This window comes from Glycine max, chromosome 5 (assembly GCF_000004515.6).
Source record: "Glycine max cultivar Williams 82 chromosome 5, Glycine_max_v4.0, whole genome shotgun sequence".
NCBI lineage: Eukaryota > Viridiplantae > Streptophyta > Magnoliopsida > Fabales > Fabaceae > Glycine > Glycine max.
Window position 1 is genome coordinate 39,372,955 of NC_038241.2, and position 17,794 is coordinate 39,390,748.

General features: G+C 28.9%; 2 protein-coding genes across 2 annotated transcripts; both read left to right on the forward strand.

Moving 5' to 3' along the window:
* Positions 1-2,668: 2,668 nt before the first annotated feature.
* Positions 2,669-5,970, forward strand: LOC100783709 (G-patch domain-containing protein 1). Its single transcript, XM_003525325.3, has 10 exons — positions 2,669-2,823; positions 2,895-3,056; positions 3,155-3,179; positions 3,247-3,331; positions 3,412-3,478; positions 4,450-4,543; positions 4,619-4,788; positions 5,001-5,225; positions 5,307-5,423; positions 5,740-5,970. Exons 1-10 carry the CDS (start codon positions 2,746-2,748, stop codon positions 5,803-5,805), a joined length of 1,089 nt encoding a protein of 362 aa, XP_003525373.1. The 5' UTR covers positions 2,669-2,745; the 3' UTR covers positions 5,806-5,970.
* Positions 5,971-14,439: 8,469 nt separating this feature from the next.
* LOC102663255 (probable WRKY transcription factor 29) lies at positions 14,440-16,353 on the forward strand. Its single transcript, XM_006580488.4, has 2 exons — positions 14,440-14,946; positions 15,555-16,353. Exons 1-2 carry the CDS (start codon positions 14,597-14,599, stop codon positions 16,069-16,071), a joined length of 867 nt encoding a protein of 288 aa, XP_006580551.1. The 5' UTR covers positions 14,440-14,596; the 3' UTR covers positions 16,072-16,353.
* Positions 16,354-17,794: the final 1,441 nt, after the last annotated feature.

Consider the following 17,794-nt stretch of genomic DNA (forward strand, 5'->3'; position numbering starts at 1 on the left):
ATTTAGACGGCCCAGGCCAATTCCAATTTGTCGATCGATACAAGTCTCAGCAGAGGAATGCTATTATACTTAAATTATAAGTATAAATATTAGAACGCAGCCATATTCTTAGCAGATGTTAAGAGTAAATGCTAATTAATCAATTGATCTGGTCAATGATCATATATACTCATTTACTACAACCTCACCGTCATACCTGCCATCTCATGAGATAGAACAAGTCACACAAACCAAAAACTTTAGCAGCCAGGGATGTGGCCATATTTAAGATCTACATAAGCACTTGGCAGTACACAAGAACGCTAGTAAAATATTATTTGTAAACATTGCAGTGACTATTTTAAACATAATTCTATTGTTTTCTTCACGAAATTTGCAACCTCTTTCTTACTTTCACCATAACAAGAGCAATTGTTGGAAAATCTGGGATAAACAGCTGAAGATATCCATCAATGAGTTACGAGTAAATTACAAGTGAACTTAACATTATTTTTTATCTAAAATCTTTAAGACATTAAGTTTATAATTTTTTCTTACATATATGTTGTTCATCTTATTTATTTTTATTCAGCATGAGACTTCATCTTCACAATTACACTCCAATAAAAATTATATAAATACCAACAATAGATATCATTTACTGTCACGGTGTAAATTTTGCAATGCCAAAAAACATAAAAGCTCACTTTTGGCAGAGTTCATATGCTTTAAAAGGATTTTGGTGGGATGTGGGATGGAGTGCTAATGTCAGTTACATATGGCAGTAACGAAATTTATGGATCTTTGAAGGAAAATCGCTACAAGAGGAGCTACTGTGACAGAGGATCATGTTTGTAACATGGTCGTGGTTAAAGTTATTAACCGAACATTGCGTACTTGTTCATACAGCGGCAAGCGAATTCGCCAATGTGTTTGATGCCTTGATATTCTTAGATTGATCATGATGGTTTGGGATCTTGCATTATTCAATATAGATTTGCTGGAAGTTGGGTTTCTCGATTGGGTATTGAAACCTTGTGGGTGGGAGTGTTGGAACACTCTTGTAATGTATTTCATGTTTTGCTAAGACATAAATATATATAAGAGAGTTTCAACGAAATTTTCTAAGATTGAGTTATACATATTAATTCTACAAATAAAATTTCTAAGATTATGTCTAGACTAAAAAAAAATTGATTTACATGATCACAGACTAATAATACGGGATAATATAATAATTGCACATAATTTTACACAAATTTTGTTATTTCATCATGATATCATTACAAACACACATTCTCCTCCAAAATTATAGTTGATTTTTTTACAAGAGGATTTGATATAGTACACACAAGAGAAAATGACATGATTGATTCAAAAGAAAATAATCCATGAACACTTGAGTGTTGAACTGAGAAGAAAGACAAATATAAATATGATAAATGAGAAAGAAAGAGAGAGACAAAATGGTAGATATTAATGAAGTATTTGATTTGTGAGAGTATTTACATATCATTTCTATACTCCGAATAGATTTAACTTTTCCAAACACTTTCATCCTTATATTATGTGACAAAATTTAACGCCCTTATACTTTGTTGTCATTGCATGAAAAGAAAAATAGTACTATTACATGGTGTGACATGTATATTTGAAGCAAGTTGAATTAGGAAATTAAAAAAAAAAATTGATTTTGGTAATGTGTTAGAGATATTATGGATATCCTTCAACTTATTGGATCATAGATTAATTTTGTTCGTGATGTACGATTGTGTTGACCCAATAAAATTTTACACAAAAAAAAGATTGAGGATGCGCTATCTTATTAAATAAATCATTTTTTCACATGTGTAATGAGATCCTACACCACTAAGTTAGTTCTTTGGATTCAAAGAAGCTTGATTAGATGGCCTTGTGGTCATGGAGGAGATGATGCAAACCCTAACACTTTTGCTTGAGTATTAGGTATATGTGAAGCTATGTGCTGCACGAATTTGGTTTAAATATCATTTCAATCTTTGTAATTTAATATTTTTTATTTTTAATCCTTGTAAATTATGTTTGTTTTCTTTTTAGTCTTTAAAGAATTTTAGATAACACTATGAATGGTGAAAACAATGTTATCTAAAGTACTATAAGAAAGAAAAACAAAACAAACATAATTTGTAATAACTACAAATAAAATAAAAAATTACAAGAATGAAATTTTTTAAAAAATCACTAAATTATAAGGATTAAAAAAAGTATTTAAGTCCTCCCATTACAAAAAATGGAAGTGTGAATTCATGAATGCTGATACTCACACAAAACTATCTTCTATATGTTTCACCAAATAATTTTTAGCAGTAAAAATCCGAAGACAAAGTTATAGGATATTACAGACAATCAAGGGTAACCATGAAGGTTCCCAAGAGTTTTGAACTTTTGATGTTGCTTGCAGCTTGCAAGAATATCCTTCCGAGTCTATATATAAGTAAACAGTAAACATATTATATTATCATATCACCTTCCAGCGGCTACTCCTATTCTTTCCAAGCTCGCGTCGTATGAGAAGGGAGGTATGGTTAAAAATTTAAGGAGGTATGTTTAACAAGCAAGGGTGGACCTAGCCCATAATAACTGGTCCAGAGTGATATGGGTCCATAGACCCATGAACCAACCGAGCGAAACCTAACCCCTAATAAAATGAATAAAATAAAAATGAAACCCTGGGTAGGAGAGGCTTTGTAAAGCAGCGGCGGTGTTAGGTGCTAGGTGGGCGGAGCCATGGCGGCGCCTGAAACCCCTCTCTGTTACGTAGGTGTCGCCAGGCAATCCGCTGCTTTTCGCCTCATGAAGCAAATGGTGCACCCTCACTCTGCTTCCTCTTTAAAATTGTTTAAACGTGTATTGAACTGTGTTTATTATTATGTTAGGGGTGGGAAGAAGGTGAAGGTCTGGGAAAAGAGAAGCAGGGGATTAAAGGACACGTTCGAGTAAAAAGCAAACATGACACTATTGGTATTGGCCTGGAGAAGCCAAACAACTGGGCCTTCGACACCACTCAATTTGATAATATCCTTAAGAGATTGAAAGTTGTATGTTTCTTCCTCTCTCTCTCTCTCTTTGTTGTTTCTTTTTTCTCCTTCATTCTTTGCCTGACATCTTTCTTTCTTTCTATCTATATTACGAGTAGCAAGCTCCGCAATCCCATGACACAGGTATAAATATATAATCATATCATTTATAATCATATACGTCTTTGATTTTCCACTGTGAATGTGACAGACATAGAGGAAAAAGTGGAAACCAAGCCTAGTGTTCCTGTTGGTAATGAGCATTCTGTCTCCAAAACTACAAGACCACAAGGAAGGTCTGTATACCTCTTATTTTTGTTGTTGTCTAGTGTCTACTATTTGATTTAACTGTGCATGGTTTTTGCTTTGCTTTCAGATACACGAGAAGAGAGAGGGGGAAGCTTGTCTCGCAATATTCCTTGAAGGATCTTGAAGGAATTCTTGTAAGTTCCGCCCCGGGATACGCCATTCACTGCACATCTTAAGAACCTCAATATTATTGTTTTGAAAAAAATGTTGATGCTGACATGCCGTGTAGTCACTATGTGATGTAGTGATATAGGGTTTCTTTATCTAGTGGCTAATACAGTTAAAAAAATGAAATGGGTTTTATTTATACACTTCCCTGTAAGGTGAATGGCACAACTCCAGTTGCTAAAATTGAATGTATAACTATGTCTATAATTGTTGTAAATGGAATTGGTTTCCGATATTTTTTTATATGCAATTGGGTTGTGATATTGGCTGTCGGAACCATGTTAATCTATGCATTCTAGCTTTGTTATTTTAGTTACTGGGTTCTGCCAAAAAATTTGCTCTGCATTTGATTCAATGAACCTAGAACACCTAGTACTGTTAAAGATTGTTTCTGACTTGTAACATTCTCTGATATCACTCAGAGGAAGCACAATTTTAGTTCCATTAAACTTAAGAGAAATGCTAGCTGTACTCTCTCTAACACTCTCTTTCTAAGACTCTCTACGATTGGTTAGAATTTATTGGAAATCACCATTTTTGGTAAGCTTTGCTTCTCATTTAATGATTTTCTCTCCTGATTTTATTAAATGAGAAGCAAAACCTACCAAAATTGATGATTTCAATAAATTTGAACCAACCATAGAGAGTTTTTGAGAGAGAGTGCTGCTAATATTTCTCTTAAACTTAATTTAGGCAGAGACTGGCCATAGATTGCAATCTTCTCAAATTTCATTACATGAATGGATCCTTGAAGATCAGATGCCTCTTGTGCTTCTTTCTTTCTGTTTGAAAAGTCTTGTTACTTCTATATTAATTAAAATTTAAGTATTAAAGCTAATGTTGTTAGCATTTTTTATAACCAAGCTTCTTAAATGTGTATTTCAGTTTTATTTGATACAAGGTCGTTGGTTGTTTACTTCTATGGTGTTGGTGATAGGTTAAAAAGGGTGACATATCTGGGAGTACTGAAAATTCTAATGGTGAACTGGACATGTTAAATACATCTGAAATTCAAAATTTTGAAGATGAAGGTATACACTTAAACTGAAATGAAGTTTTTGTGACATTGATATCACATATGATATTTGGCTACTGCATTGGTACAGGAAGCCAATATCCTGCTATACCTCCAGACTGGTGGGGCTACAAGTATGGTTTTGTCTCTGGTGGATTTCTTGGAGCAGAATTGAAGAAGAAAAAGTCCATGATTTCTGGTAAGGCAGAGAGGACTGCGTTCTTCGAAGAGGATCAAGAAAACCTTTATAATCTAGTCCAGGTATGTGACCTCTTCCCTAGTGAACTTGTTACAAGTTGCATATTTCATTTTGTCAAATGGTAAGAGTGATATAATCATATGTAATTCTCAATACTAAGAAGGATATGGTGATGCTCAACTGATATCTTAACTCCAGTGCTACACTGTTGTAATAATTTCATGGCCAAACCTGAAGGATGTAATAGTTAATTATATAATAATTGTTTTGACAGGAGAAATCCACAACTGGGAAGCAGGGACTAGGCATCAAGGACAGACCCAAGAAAGTAGCTGGCTGCTATTTTCAGGGTAAAAAGACATCCTTTGATGATAGTGATGAAGATTCTGCTGATAACGATTCCCTGGAACAACCAGCAAATGATGACTTAATTAAAGTAGAAAAGATTGTTGAAGGTAAAGTGAAGCTGAAAAAGTTGTGCAAACACATTTTACAACAGGTGAGACTTATTTCTTGTTTTGCAAAGTATTTTTTCCCCTTATTAGTAAATATTCTTTACTGATTACTTGCTTAATTACAGGTGCCTGGAGAATCATTGAAACTGAAACAGCTCAAAGTTCTTATTGATGAACGTTCATCTTCAATTTTATCTGACTTTTCTTCAAGAAGAGAGGCTGTTGCTTACTTGAAGCAAAAGGTATGGCTACCTTAATCATATATCATAGTTAGACAATTCACTTTGAATCAGAAGATGTAATGTTATTGACAAATGCTCCAAATATGTGAATAAAATTATAATTCCACAAGGATTGTTGTTGTTATCACTTTGATACTTGATAAGTCTTAAACTATCTGAATGATTGAAAATGGATTGATACGCAGATTGCCAAACATGAACAAAAAATAAAATTCAGAAAGGATAAATTATATGTTTGGGATATGGGATCCACTCCTAATTTCTTGCATGTTCTCGACGTTATTACATGATTGGTTTTTGTTCCTTGATTTTGCAGTTGACAGGTAGTAGGAAGTTTTGTATTGAAGGGAAAAGAGTGCGATTCACATCAAAGAGAAGCTGAAATTTTGATACGTCTTTTTCTCAGCCTATCTAATTCATTATTCTTTGGAAGGGAAATGGGGCAGTTTGGAATTTAGTGTAGGTAAATTTGTATTGGTTAGCTTTATCAACATATGTTGTAGTAATTAAATAGCATTTTATGAAATTTAATCATTTTTTGTTGCAAGTTTAAATTTTAAAAGTGCATGTATCATGGATTGAAAATTAAAATGATCTGTTTACTCGTATAGAAATAATGAATGAACATGGAAATTGAACAGGGTTTCTTTTCTTTTAGCACTTTAAAATTTCTTTTCTATCAAGAAAAGCTTCATGTATATTCATTTTGTAGATCAGACATCATACATTAAAATGTTTTTGTCTTTTCTGAATTCTACTCTGCCCTTCAATTAACCCAATTTACCATGGAATGCTTGTTGAGTGATGACAAAGTTTGATAGTATTAGTAAGAGTAATGTTTGGTTATGAGGAATGCACAATCAATTCAATAGAGTCGGGAGTGTGTTTTGTGTCACATATTCTCAATAGAAAAAGCTATTGAACCAAGTTGTGATGGGGTTTTGGAGATTTTGATTAAGATTCCGCGTAAAATAGCCTATTGATATGAAGTAAAGTTTCAAGTTTATGATTGAAAATGAACAGCTTATTTTTTATAATTAGTGTCTCCTTTTATCTAAAATTGAGCATTTTAAAATAATGACTTTTAACAAGTGGTGCCAATCATAATTAACCAATTGAGAGAAGCGAATGCAAGAGTGAGAAATTTTATAATAGTTGCATATTGTGTGTGAAGTGTACCTTTTAACAGAGAAGAAAAAGAATATTGAAAACATCTTATTGAAATAGTAGGAAGAGTGAAAATTTACTTTTAAAGATGTGATATTTTAATTTACAATATAGGAATATATTTTACATAAACCTCTCTTTTTCTTTTCTATTGCAATTTTTGGGTTTTTTATTGTAATTTTTGAATTATTATAAAATGATTTTTTAACTTTTTATTTTTTAAAATTTTTCATTTACAGAAATAGATAGACTAGAAAAGATTTTATTATTTTTATGAGAAATATTAGCAACATACTTATTAACAAAAAAATTTATTGACTGAAATGTATTGAATTTTATAAAATTGTGTCTGTCTCGCTTTTTTATTAAGTCTTTACCATAATTTTAGTGAACTTTAACTAATAATTTAAAGTATGTTTGCAGTAGTATATTAATTGTTAGTATTTCTCAGATTTTAATTTACAAAAAAAAAACTTGGGGTTAAGCATCACTTGCATTTAGACAATGATACAAAATGTTTGAAGTAGCATATTAAATGTTAGTACTTTGATTTTAATTTACAAAAAAAAAAAAAAACTTGGGCTTAAGCATCACCTGCATTTAGACAATGATATAAAATGTAATTAGGGGATCAACTTAGTTGAGATTTTTAGTTAAATTATGTGTAAATGAGTTAGATAAATACTATCTTCTTCGGTCTTATTTATTAGAAATAAGTTTTAGTATATTTTATATTATAACTTGTTTTTTATAAATAGAATAAAAAATACTATAGAATAATATATATCTATAATGTAAATTCGAATGTGACCTATCATTAACCTTGGTTCAAGCCACTTTACATTACATGAATTGGAAGGGTACTCAACCGTGTACTTTATATGCGTTGAAAAAAGAATAGTGTTTCCATGTGTTTAGTGTGTGTACGAAACAGGATAAATTAATGTGTTTTTTTTAATGATTGATATTTGTGTTAAATGTTATAAAATGATACATTTGAAAACACTTTATAAAAAATAAATTTTTATCGATTTAATTTTTAAGTTATTTGATGTTATTTTTATAATTATATAAATATATATATATATATATATATAAATATATATATAATTTTAGTTAATTGAGAAATTTGTAGATACGAAATCTAATTATATATTCATTTATATTTTAAATAACATATTTATATCAAAACAAAGTAGTATAGTGAAGTATTAATTATTTTTAAAATTAATACGGAATTATGTAGATTTTATTTATTTACCTTTTCTTTTCTGTTTTCTTTCTTTTACTTGTCCTTTATAACCCAAATAATAATAATAATAATAATAATAATAATAATAATAATAATAATAATAATAATAATAATAATTCCTTTAAAATTGACTATTAAATCGATAAAATTTATTCTGGTAAAAAGTTTTTTTGACTAACTGGTAAAAGGTTATTAAAAATGTCCTTTTTGGAAGTTTGATATTTAAGATCAATTGTCTTATCCATATTGGTTATTTTGAGAAATAAGAAGATTAAGAGTACTTAAGTACAAATCTCATGTGAATTAAATATGTAATTTGAACAATCAATTTTAATCTATATAGTTATAGTCAAATGTTCTCATTTATCAAAATAAGAAAAAAAATTCACTTAATTTTTTTCTATTTTGTGGACACTTTTCATTTTAAGAATGTAAAAATTACAAATTTACACTATACAATCACAAGCCAATAGATATTAAAAACTACTTAGTATTCGTATTACCACTTAAATCTTTCTTTTGATCATATTAATTCAAATAAAATTTAGTAGTTTATATTTATTATTTTTATTTTTCACAAAAGCTAATTATGTATTATTTTTATATTTTTTATTTTACCATATAAACTCTGTGTGTGTGTGTATTTATTAGAGAATGAGATTCATTAGGTGTGGAGTTAAAAAGTCGTGTTTTAATTCATTAGAAATAAACATAATATTGTTAAAGTATGACAACTGTCTAAGCCTTTAAGGACCACTGGCAAGTTGGTTAGTTTTTTTTCTTTTCTGTTACAGATATTTTTCAGCCTACTAAATCAGATATTAATTCTGTAATTGTGATATTATAATTGTCGTTGATTCAAAAGATTTTTACATACAACGGGAATCAAATACAATATTTTTTTAAATAAACGGTCTCCATAACATGTATAGGGTGTCAAACCATTATATCAACCTGTCTTGTTAAGCAAGAAGGCTAATCTTGACATTCATATATAATACAAAATAAGATTTGGAGTTAGAAAAATTGTGTTTAAATTCATTATAAATAAACATAGGAGGGTTAGGTTATGGCCTCAAGAAAGTTGGGTTAATCTTTATGTTAATGCATGTACCATTTAATATATTTAGTATGAATATGATCGACTCCTCTGGTAAGTATAAATAAAGCAAATAGTTTCTTAAAAAATAAAGTAAATAATTTCAATTATGGATGAGAAATTAATATTAATATATTTATATTTTTTCACATAAATATATTGTGATTACTTATTTTACTATGAAAAGTGAGTAAAGGTAAAAGAAGTAATTCAAGTAGTTAATGTTGAACTCAGGTATCTTTTAGTCGTAAATTAAATCAATAATTGATCCTTTGAGGTATTTTGAAACTAATTTCTTTCTATAAATATTATTTTATATGTACGAAAATGAAATTAAATTCTAACAACATACAACATATTTAAAGAATCAAATTATCTATCCATCATATACAGGAGGGGTAAAGGACATATCTACATGGTGGATTTTGGGGCAATTGCCCCCATTAACTTAAATTTTTTTCTTAATGTAATATGCAGGTGTGTAATTATAAACTGTACCCATAATTTGAAATTTAGTATAACAAGTAATCTATATCATGAATATTATCCCATTACTTGTATGAGTATTGTCTCCACAATATAATTTTTTTGGATCCATCACTATGAAGGGGGATTTTGAAGATAGGATCAGAACATATAGTTGTATTCTCAAAATGAACTCAAAGTAAGTTAAATAATTTTTTTTTTATCAAAATTGAATAAGACACAAAAATTTAGTTTTAGTTACATGGTAGTTAAGGAACAAAGATTAGGTTACAATTTTATCATTTTTTCTCAGCATTCATGCTCATTCAATTAACTAACTTATAAGCTTTCCAGTCTATTATTTTATAACTAATAAGCTAATTGTTTGGAAAAATTAACTTAAAGTTGATAGCTAAAAGCATATATAAAACTAACTTATCGAATAATATGTATTTGGTAAAATTACATGTTAAAATTACTCATAAATATAAAATGATAAAAATAAACATATTTTATATCAAACTTAATTTAATTTTTTGTTGATATATGATTTAGTTTTTAACTAATTTTGGGTATTTATAATTTATTTTTTAACTAATTTTAACCTCTTGTAATTTTTTTATAGATAAATTATTTTAATCATTTTTTAGTTTCAATTATTATATTTTTATATTGTATATTTGATTATTAATATTATACTGTCAATCGTTTTTTTGAATACACTTGAGTAATCATCATATTTTCATTATATTAGTTTGTTTAATGGTTAAAATATAATAAAATTCACATTGTTTAAAAAGAGTAAAATACAAATTTAATAAGTATTATAAGGACAGAAAAGAAATAAATGTAAAAAGCTAAAAATTAAAAACTAATATTTTAAAAATGTTACCTCAAAAGAATCTAAAAAACACCATAAGCTACTAAAAATGTTTTTCAACCAAATATTATTTATTAGGTCAAACAGATTTTTCATTGAGTAAAAAAATTAGAAGTCAACCTAAAATGTTTTGCTAAACATAGTAGTTAGTTTTATGTTTGGCAAAAATAATTTAAAAGCTATCTAAAAAATTAAAAAAGTTAGTTAGCAATTGAAAAAATAAACTAGCAACTAAAAGTTAAACTAACTTATTAAATTATAAGTGTTTGATAAAATTACATATATTAAAGTAGCTTATAAATTTAAATAGCGTAAATGAACATGTTTATATGGTGTTTTTATATAAATTTAATTTATATTGATAAAAATATATTTTTGAGTATTTATTGTTTTAGTTAATTAATTTTAAATTGTATAATTTATTATTTATAGATCAATTATTTTAAATGTTAAAAAAATTATTTATTTAAATTTTAATTATTTAAAAGTTAAAATTTATTATGTGTAATCTACAAATTAAAATATTAGTAAACAACTCATTTGATAATTACGTAGCTAGTCAAACACGTTTGCATTTTTTCCTCCAAGTAAACGACATTACGAATTTTTAATCATAATATTCCATACGTTTAACATTTTTAATAAATTTTAAAATAAAAACATTAAATAATATTTTAATGTTATAAATTTTAAATAAACTGTGTAGCAATACTTATTAATATATTATGCAAAATGCCGTCAAGTAATTTTAAGACAATGATAATATAAGTGAAAAATTTATAGAAAAATGTTATCAAATTCATGATTTTTCAATGCAATCTCGCCGTAATTTCATATATTTAATGATAAATTTCTATTTATTAATTTGTTAACCCGTTTTGGTTGTTCCGATAAATCATTAATTTAAATTCTCTAAACAAGTCTTAGATTAAAAAAATGTTGCTAAAAGAAAAGATCTGATAACATAAATTAATAATCGGAAAAATCAATAAATTTTTTACATCAATGAAAACCAATATTGGTAGTAGTGATTAACAAGCTTCATATTTTATTTAGGTTAAATTAGTCTTTTAGTTTTTTAATTTATTATTTAAGTTGAACTTAATTCTCTAATTTTTTAGTTCAATTTAGTCTTTTATTTTTTAAAATTTTTTCAATTTAGTTTTCTAATTTTTTTTATTTAATTTGGTTATTTAATTTTTTAAATCAGTTTTTGAAAAATGTGTATATGTATTTTGTGACGTTTTAAAATCACTAATGATCGTTTTGAACCATTACAAAGTGTTATTTTTTATCATTTAGACTGAATGACCAAATTAAATTAATTTAAAAAATTAAAAGACTAAATTGAATCCAAAAAACTAAAAAATCAAATTAAATTAAAAAATAAATTAGAGAACAAAAAAGCTAATTTAAAAATACATTTATAATTAAAATAACTTACGTACATTTTTTTTATCACTCAGAATAATGCAACTTATGTATAACAAAATCCACTGTATTTCCGAGAAACAGCTAGTGTGTGTTTAGATTAACTTTCAATTTCATCAAAATCAATATTCTAATGAAGCAAGAACAAAAAATAATTGTTTCAACTTTTTTAATTTTTCATCGTAATTTTGAAGGTTAAAATTAATTAACTCTAGAAAGTATCCAAATTAACACACTATTAGTTATATTTTCTTTTAATAAGTATATAGAAATATAAAAAAAATACACGCGTGTTTTCAAAAGTATATGGAAATAATAAAAAATAAGAAGAAAAATCAAACTTTTTTATGAATTAAAATTAGTTTATACATAAATTAAACTCAGTTTTTAATTTAAAAAGGTTAAATAAAAGAATTTCTATAAAAAAAAAAAATAACTTTTCTTTAAAAGAAATTTCTTCTCCAGTAAATATTTATGGATTATCCAACCATATATAGGCTAGTTACAAAACCGGCATGGTACACGCGAGGAGCAACTCCCATAATTTTAAATCTTGTGAAGAAGCATGCACAACCGGTAAAGTCATAAAATTGGGCTATATGATGACAATGTAATGTTTGATGATTCGGACCACATTGGTCATAAAAGTCTACATTTGCATGTAGCGTCACTTAATTTCCCTGCGTTTTACGAAACAAACAATATTTCAGCTTTTAAGATGTTTGTTTTTTCTTTGCTCTACTTTTTTTGTCCTTGTTAATTTAACACTATTGAAGATCATACATCCCCCCAAATATTACTGCATCGATCCAAGTGGCGGATCCTTGCAAGTTGCAACAATTTACTTAATTTCCTTCTTCTTTTTTTTTTTCTTTTTTCTTTTTTAAATTCAAGAGCAGATATTTACTTCCTAACTTGGCCATATACATGCTATATATTCATTGTTGAAAGGAAATGGGTTTAGCAGGGAATTAATTGGCAGGGTTGGACAACTTTCTTAAAGAGAAACTGTACTCTCAGAGTACTTTTATACTATGGTATCTACGATTAAGAGAAAGATGAGACAGATAAAAGGGAAGTAATAAGGGGTAAAATAATTCTTTTAAAAGTTATATAAAATTCATCTTTATGTTGAAAATTAATATAATATAATAAAATAAACTATTAATTTAATTATGTATTACTACCAAAAAAAATGAACTAACAATATTTGGCATTAGATTTCTCTTTATAATTGTATGTTCTTTATCTAATAAAATTTGTCTTTACTAAAAGTATGATACATGCATATTGACTAATAGTTTTGTTGACCAAGGAAATTGATATATCGATGCATCATATAGCTGTTTGAATGACGTTTATATTATACCGTTTGTGTAGAGTTGCACTCCTATATATATGTGTGTGTGTTATATTAATGGAAGTAAATTTAATGCGTTTTTTTTTAACTTAATTCGTATATGAAATATTTTGTAGTAGTATATATTAGAGTTTAATTTATTTATTGTTTTGGTTTCTTCAATCTGCGGTAAAGAGAGATAAGAAAAGAAAGAAGAGTGCATATATGCATGAAGAATGAGTTGTGCTAAGTAATGAAGAGAGATAAGGAGATAAAATATTGTAAGAAATATAAAATTGATATAACTCTTTGCTAAATAGTTAATTTCAGTTGTTTATTATCTTGTGATAAATGAGTGGAACATCTTTAAAGAATACAATGAAGAAAAAAGTGATTACGTTCGGTTTTTCTAGAATACTAGCTAGCTAGGGTTTATAGTACTATGGTAACGTATCGTGCCCAAAAAGGAGAGTGTGGTCTCAAATCTAAGCAAGGGTTGGAGCTAGTTACAGTTATAACTTATAACCTTATGACAGAGAACTAGAAACGTGTGCGATATGTAACTAACTAATTATAATTATAAGCCCACTTCAGCTGACCGCATCTAACATCAGCAAACTAAGCTCCTCAAACTGAAATGTAATAATAATCAGATAAAAAGCAAGTCATTTTGAAGAAAATTCTAAATTTCTTACTAAACTCGCATGCACGCATGACGTAACATGATCATATCCGCACGAGTTGTATTTATATGATTTTTTTAATAATTTTTTACAATAAAAAATGGATAAACAAAGAGTAGAGAGAACAAGTCTTAAAAAATAATTAATGTGCAGAAAGTGTTATATAAAATATTATATATATTGTATAAATAATAGCATACCTAGCTAATTCAATTCATTCTAGGACTTCAATTACTTTTTAGGCCGATCCACAATTTTATTTTCAGCTGTGAGAGAAAAACAGCCAAGCAACCAAGTGAGGGCTCTACAGATATCTAGTTTATATATATTAATATAATGGCAAACTCCAAATTATTGGTCCCTTACGTACGAGATCCTCCAACCAATTTGTATTGAATTGACTTAACCGCAAGACTGATTCAAATTGTCTTATTATCCACTGTCATACATATACACTCGCCTATAAGTCTATAACCCCAGATGAAGGAAAAAGTTGGGCAATATATTAATTGAATCAGCACCGAATTTGCTGGAAAAAAAATATCCCTTCTACACTCCCACTTGCTCACATTTTGACTTTATAGTTAGTCAACCCATTTGAAACACTATTGCCAATTTGAACTTTGAAGTCAAAAGAGAGAACATATATTCAAAACCCTACCCACTGGTTACCATTTCATCTATCTATATATAGCCAAACATTTTGGTTTGACATTTCTTCAAAACCCTCTTCTCTTTCCAAACAAGGTTTCTGACTTCCATTTCAGTTTTGAAGTCACACGGTCCAACACCCCCTTCTCTTTAGTTCTTTTTTCACTGTTTGATATATATCTTGATTCTTAGTTGCAACTTGGTTGATGGATGAATTTGCGTGCTTGAGAGATTGGGATTTGGAAGCTATTGTGAGAGGAAACACCGGTGAAGCCACCACCATGGATGACCCAAATCCTGATTTTTCTTATTTCTTCTCTGAACAAGATGAGCTGCTTGATAGCTTTCCCGAATTCTCAGAAACCACGAGAGTCCTTGATGATTTGGAAGACCTTTACAAACCTTTCTACCCAGTTTTTCACCCTCTTTCACCGCACACCATCGTTACAACTTCCCCACCTATCCCCATAGAGCCTGAACAAGTGATCAAAGCATCAGAAGAGAAAGTAGCTCTACAAGGATTGAAAGTCACCGCAGCACCTAAATGTAAAAAAAGGTATGTTATCTTGTACATTCAAACACAATTTCATTTGTCTTACACTATTTGTAGAGCAAATATCATACTTTTTATTTTGATATAGATATTTGACTTAAATATATTTGAAGTTAGATCATAATTTTTAAAAATTTTAAATAGAATTTTCCCTCAAAAGTTATTACAGTAACAAGAGAGATCTAAGAATTTTGATATAATTATTTTTTGAATGTATAGTTAAATGAATTATTGATCTCTTCTTATCACATCATATCTATTACACTTATTATTTTTATTATTATTTCCTTTTCTCTCTGAGTATATATTAGCATATTATGGGATGTCCATTTAATATTTTTCTATTTAAAATGAGAAAAAGAATTATATATGAATGGTGTAAAAAGTTTTATGTCATTATTTAACTACTATTTTAAAAAATTTTACAAAATCTTTTAATTATATATGATAAATTTATTAATTTTTATGATAATTATATTAAAAGTCACATTATGCTTGAACAGAAGTGTAAAAGTGTATAGCCATTCATGTATAATATCTTTTTCCAAAGTGGTGATGTGAGTAGTGCAAAGTAAATAATATAATGATGTGCATGTTGCTTGTTGTTGCAGCAAGAAGAGCCAGAACAAGAGTGTGGTGAAGCAGGTGACAACAGCAGAAGGTCTTGATGATGCATGGGCATGGCGAAAATATGGACAGAAACCAATAAAGGGTTCACCCTATCCTCGAAGCTATTATAGATGCAGCAGTTCCAAAGGGTGTTTGGCGAGGAAACAGGTTGAAAGGAGCCACTTAGATCCTGCGGTTTTTCTGGTAACCTACACTGCTGAACACAGCCATCCCCACCCAACTCGAAGAAACTCTCTTGCTGGGACCACTAGGAAGAACAATTCCCTTGTTCCTCCTCCAACAACCACTCGTCACCAAAAGAAGACTACTTGTTCCTCAAGCGTTCAACAAAGCATGGACTTGAAGAAAGAGGAAGATTTTCTTGACTGGTTGGAGGATGATAGTGCTCAATTTGGTGATGGTTGGATTCCAAGCTCGGATCTAGAGAAACTGATAGGACTTGAGTGCCAACATTTTGCATTAGATACCGGTTTCACGGATGATTTTCCACACCCTTAATTTGTTCCTTTATCAAACTAATGATGAATAGCGAAAATTTGTGACTTGATTTTTCTTTTTTAAGGACAATGTAGATCTCAGGCCTCCCTATAGTCCCTAACTCCCTATTTAATCCTTCGATCAGTTTCCTGGGTATTTTAAATTGCAGTTGTGATTATATCACGATTTTTACGTACATTGAGGTTGACGCTGTAATTTGCAATGCTACGGTGAAAACTATATACACGATTCTTGATGTTGAAATAGCAAACTATGGCTGTAGATATTGCAATTTCAAACAAACACTTCTCTTCTCCTTTTTTGTTGATTTTACTTCTTTTATTTTGTCTCCATTGTTTAGTATTAATTGGTGAATCCTTCATTCTTCAATCCCAAAACAAGAAATAGAATTGAATATTGACCACCAATTTTTGTTTCCCTTTTTTGTTTGCTTAGGGGGTGACAATGAGTGATTCATCTTTCCATATAAGACCTTAATTCCCTCACTATCGATTGATGTTTAAGACCTTTATGCCATTACTATTTGCAATAGGCTTTTGCAGTCTATAGGTTGTCATTACTTGCATTGGCATGACCTTAATTTTTTGAGGTTCTCAATGATTATCGATCTTTTGCGTGACATCTCTAAGTGGATTACTGACATCAAATGGTTGATCTCTCTTAGGGTTTATACTGTGAGTTTGTGCGTTGGATTTGTTTTGCCTTTTGAGGTGTTCTCAACTTTAAAAGTTTTATTGTCTTTACAAAGTTGTTTGTTATTGCCATTTAATTAGTGGGTTTTTTTAATCATGAAGGCTTTCAATACCTTTATGAAATTGGTCCATCTTGTGGCCTGTAATTGTGTTTCACCTTGTACGCAGTTGCCTAGTGTATTTTGTGTTGCCTTCTAGCGGGTTTTCGACCATGGAGGTTTTAGTTCCCCAGTGAAGTCCATTCGTCTTCAAGCTTGTTGTTGGGTTTCTCTTTTTCCTTGTAATGTTGCTTAGTATATTTTGTGTTGCCTTTCCGACTTTGAAGGTGGTTTTGAATTTTTTATGAAGTTTTTTTCTTATATATTATAGTATGTTATCCTGTCATAATTACCAAATAAATCATATATTTCATCAAACTTTGCACATGTAATTTAATTAACATATTCTTTTGGCTGAATACTCATGTGTAGCATTTAGTAGACTTATTAAAATGAAACAAAATACATGCATGTAATACACAAGTTTTATTTTATGTTTAATACGGTTTAAAATATAATAGCACGAATATAATTAAGATTAAAAAAATAATACATTTTAATTTCACACTGAAAAGAATAGAATGAAAAAAAATATTGGAATAAAATAAGTTGTTCTATTGTATTCTATTCATACACCAAACGTTGCCCAAGCGTCATCAAATTTTGCAACCTTACAAAATACGCAGGTCATGGATTTGCGGCGATCAAGACTACATACTATGATACTAGTAATGTGTTCGAGCCAGAGTATAGTTTCCCTTTGTAGATATAAAAAAAATGTATGAAGAAAACGCGGTTACATATTCAACGAATAATTAATGTATCAAATATCAATCATTGGCTCATTGCTGAATGGGTGGATCCTATTGTGCTTTGTCGAGAAAAATGAAAACCAGGTGAAAATTTTATCTCAGCCTCCTTATGTAATGGCAGTAATGCTTACAGAGAAAAGTTATTTATTCAGATTCTTAGTATAACAATTCGGACATAAAA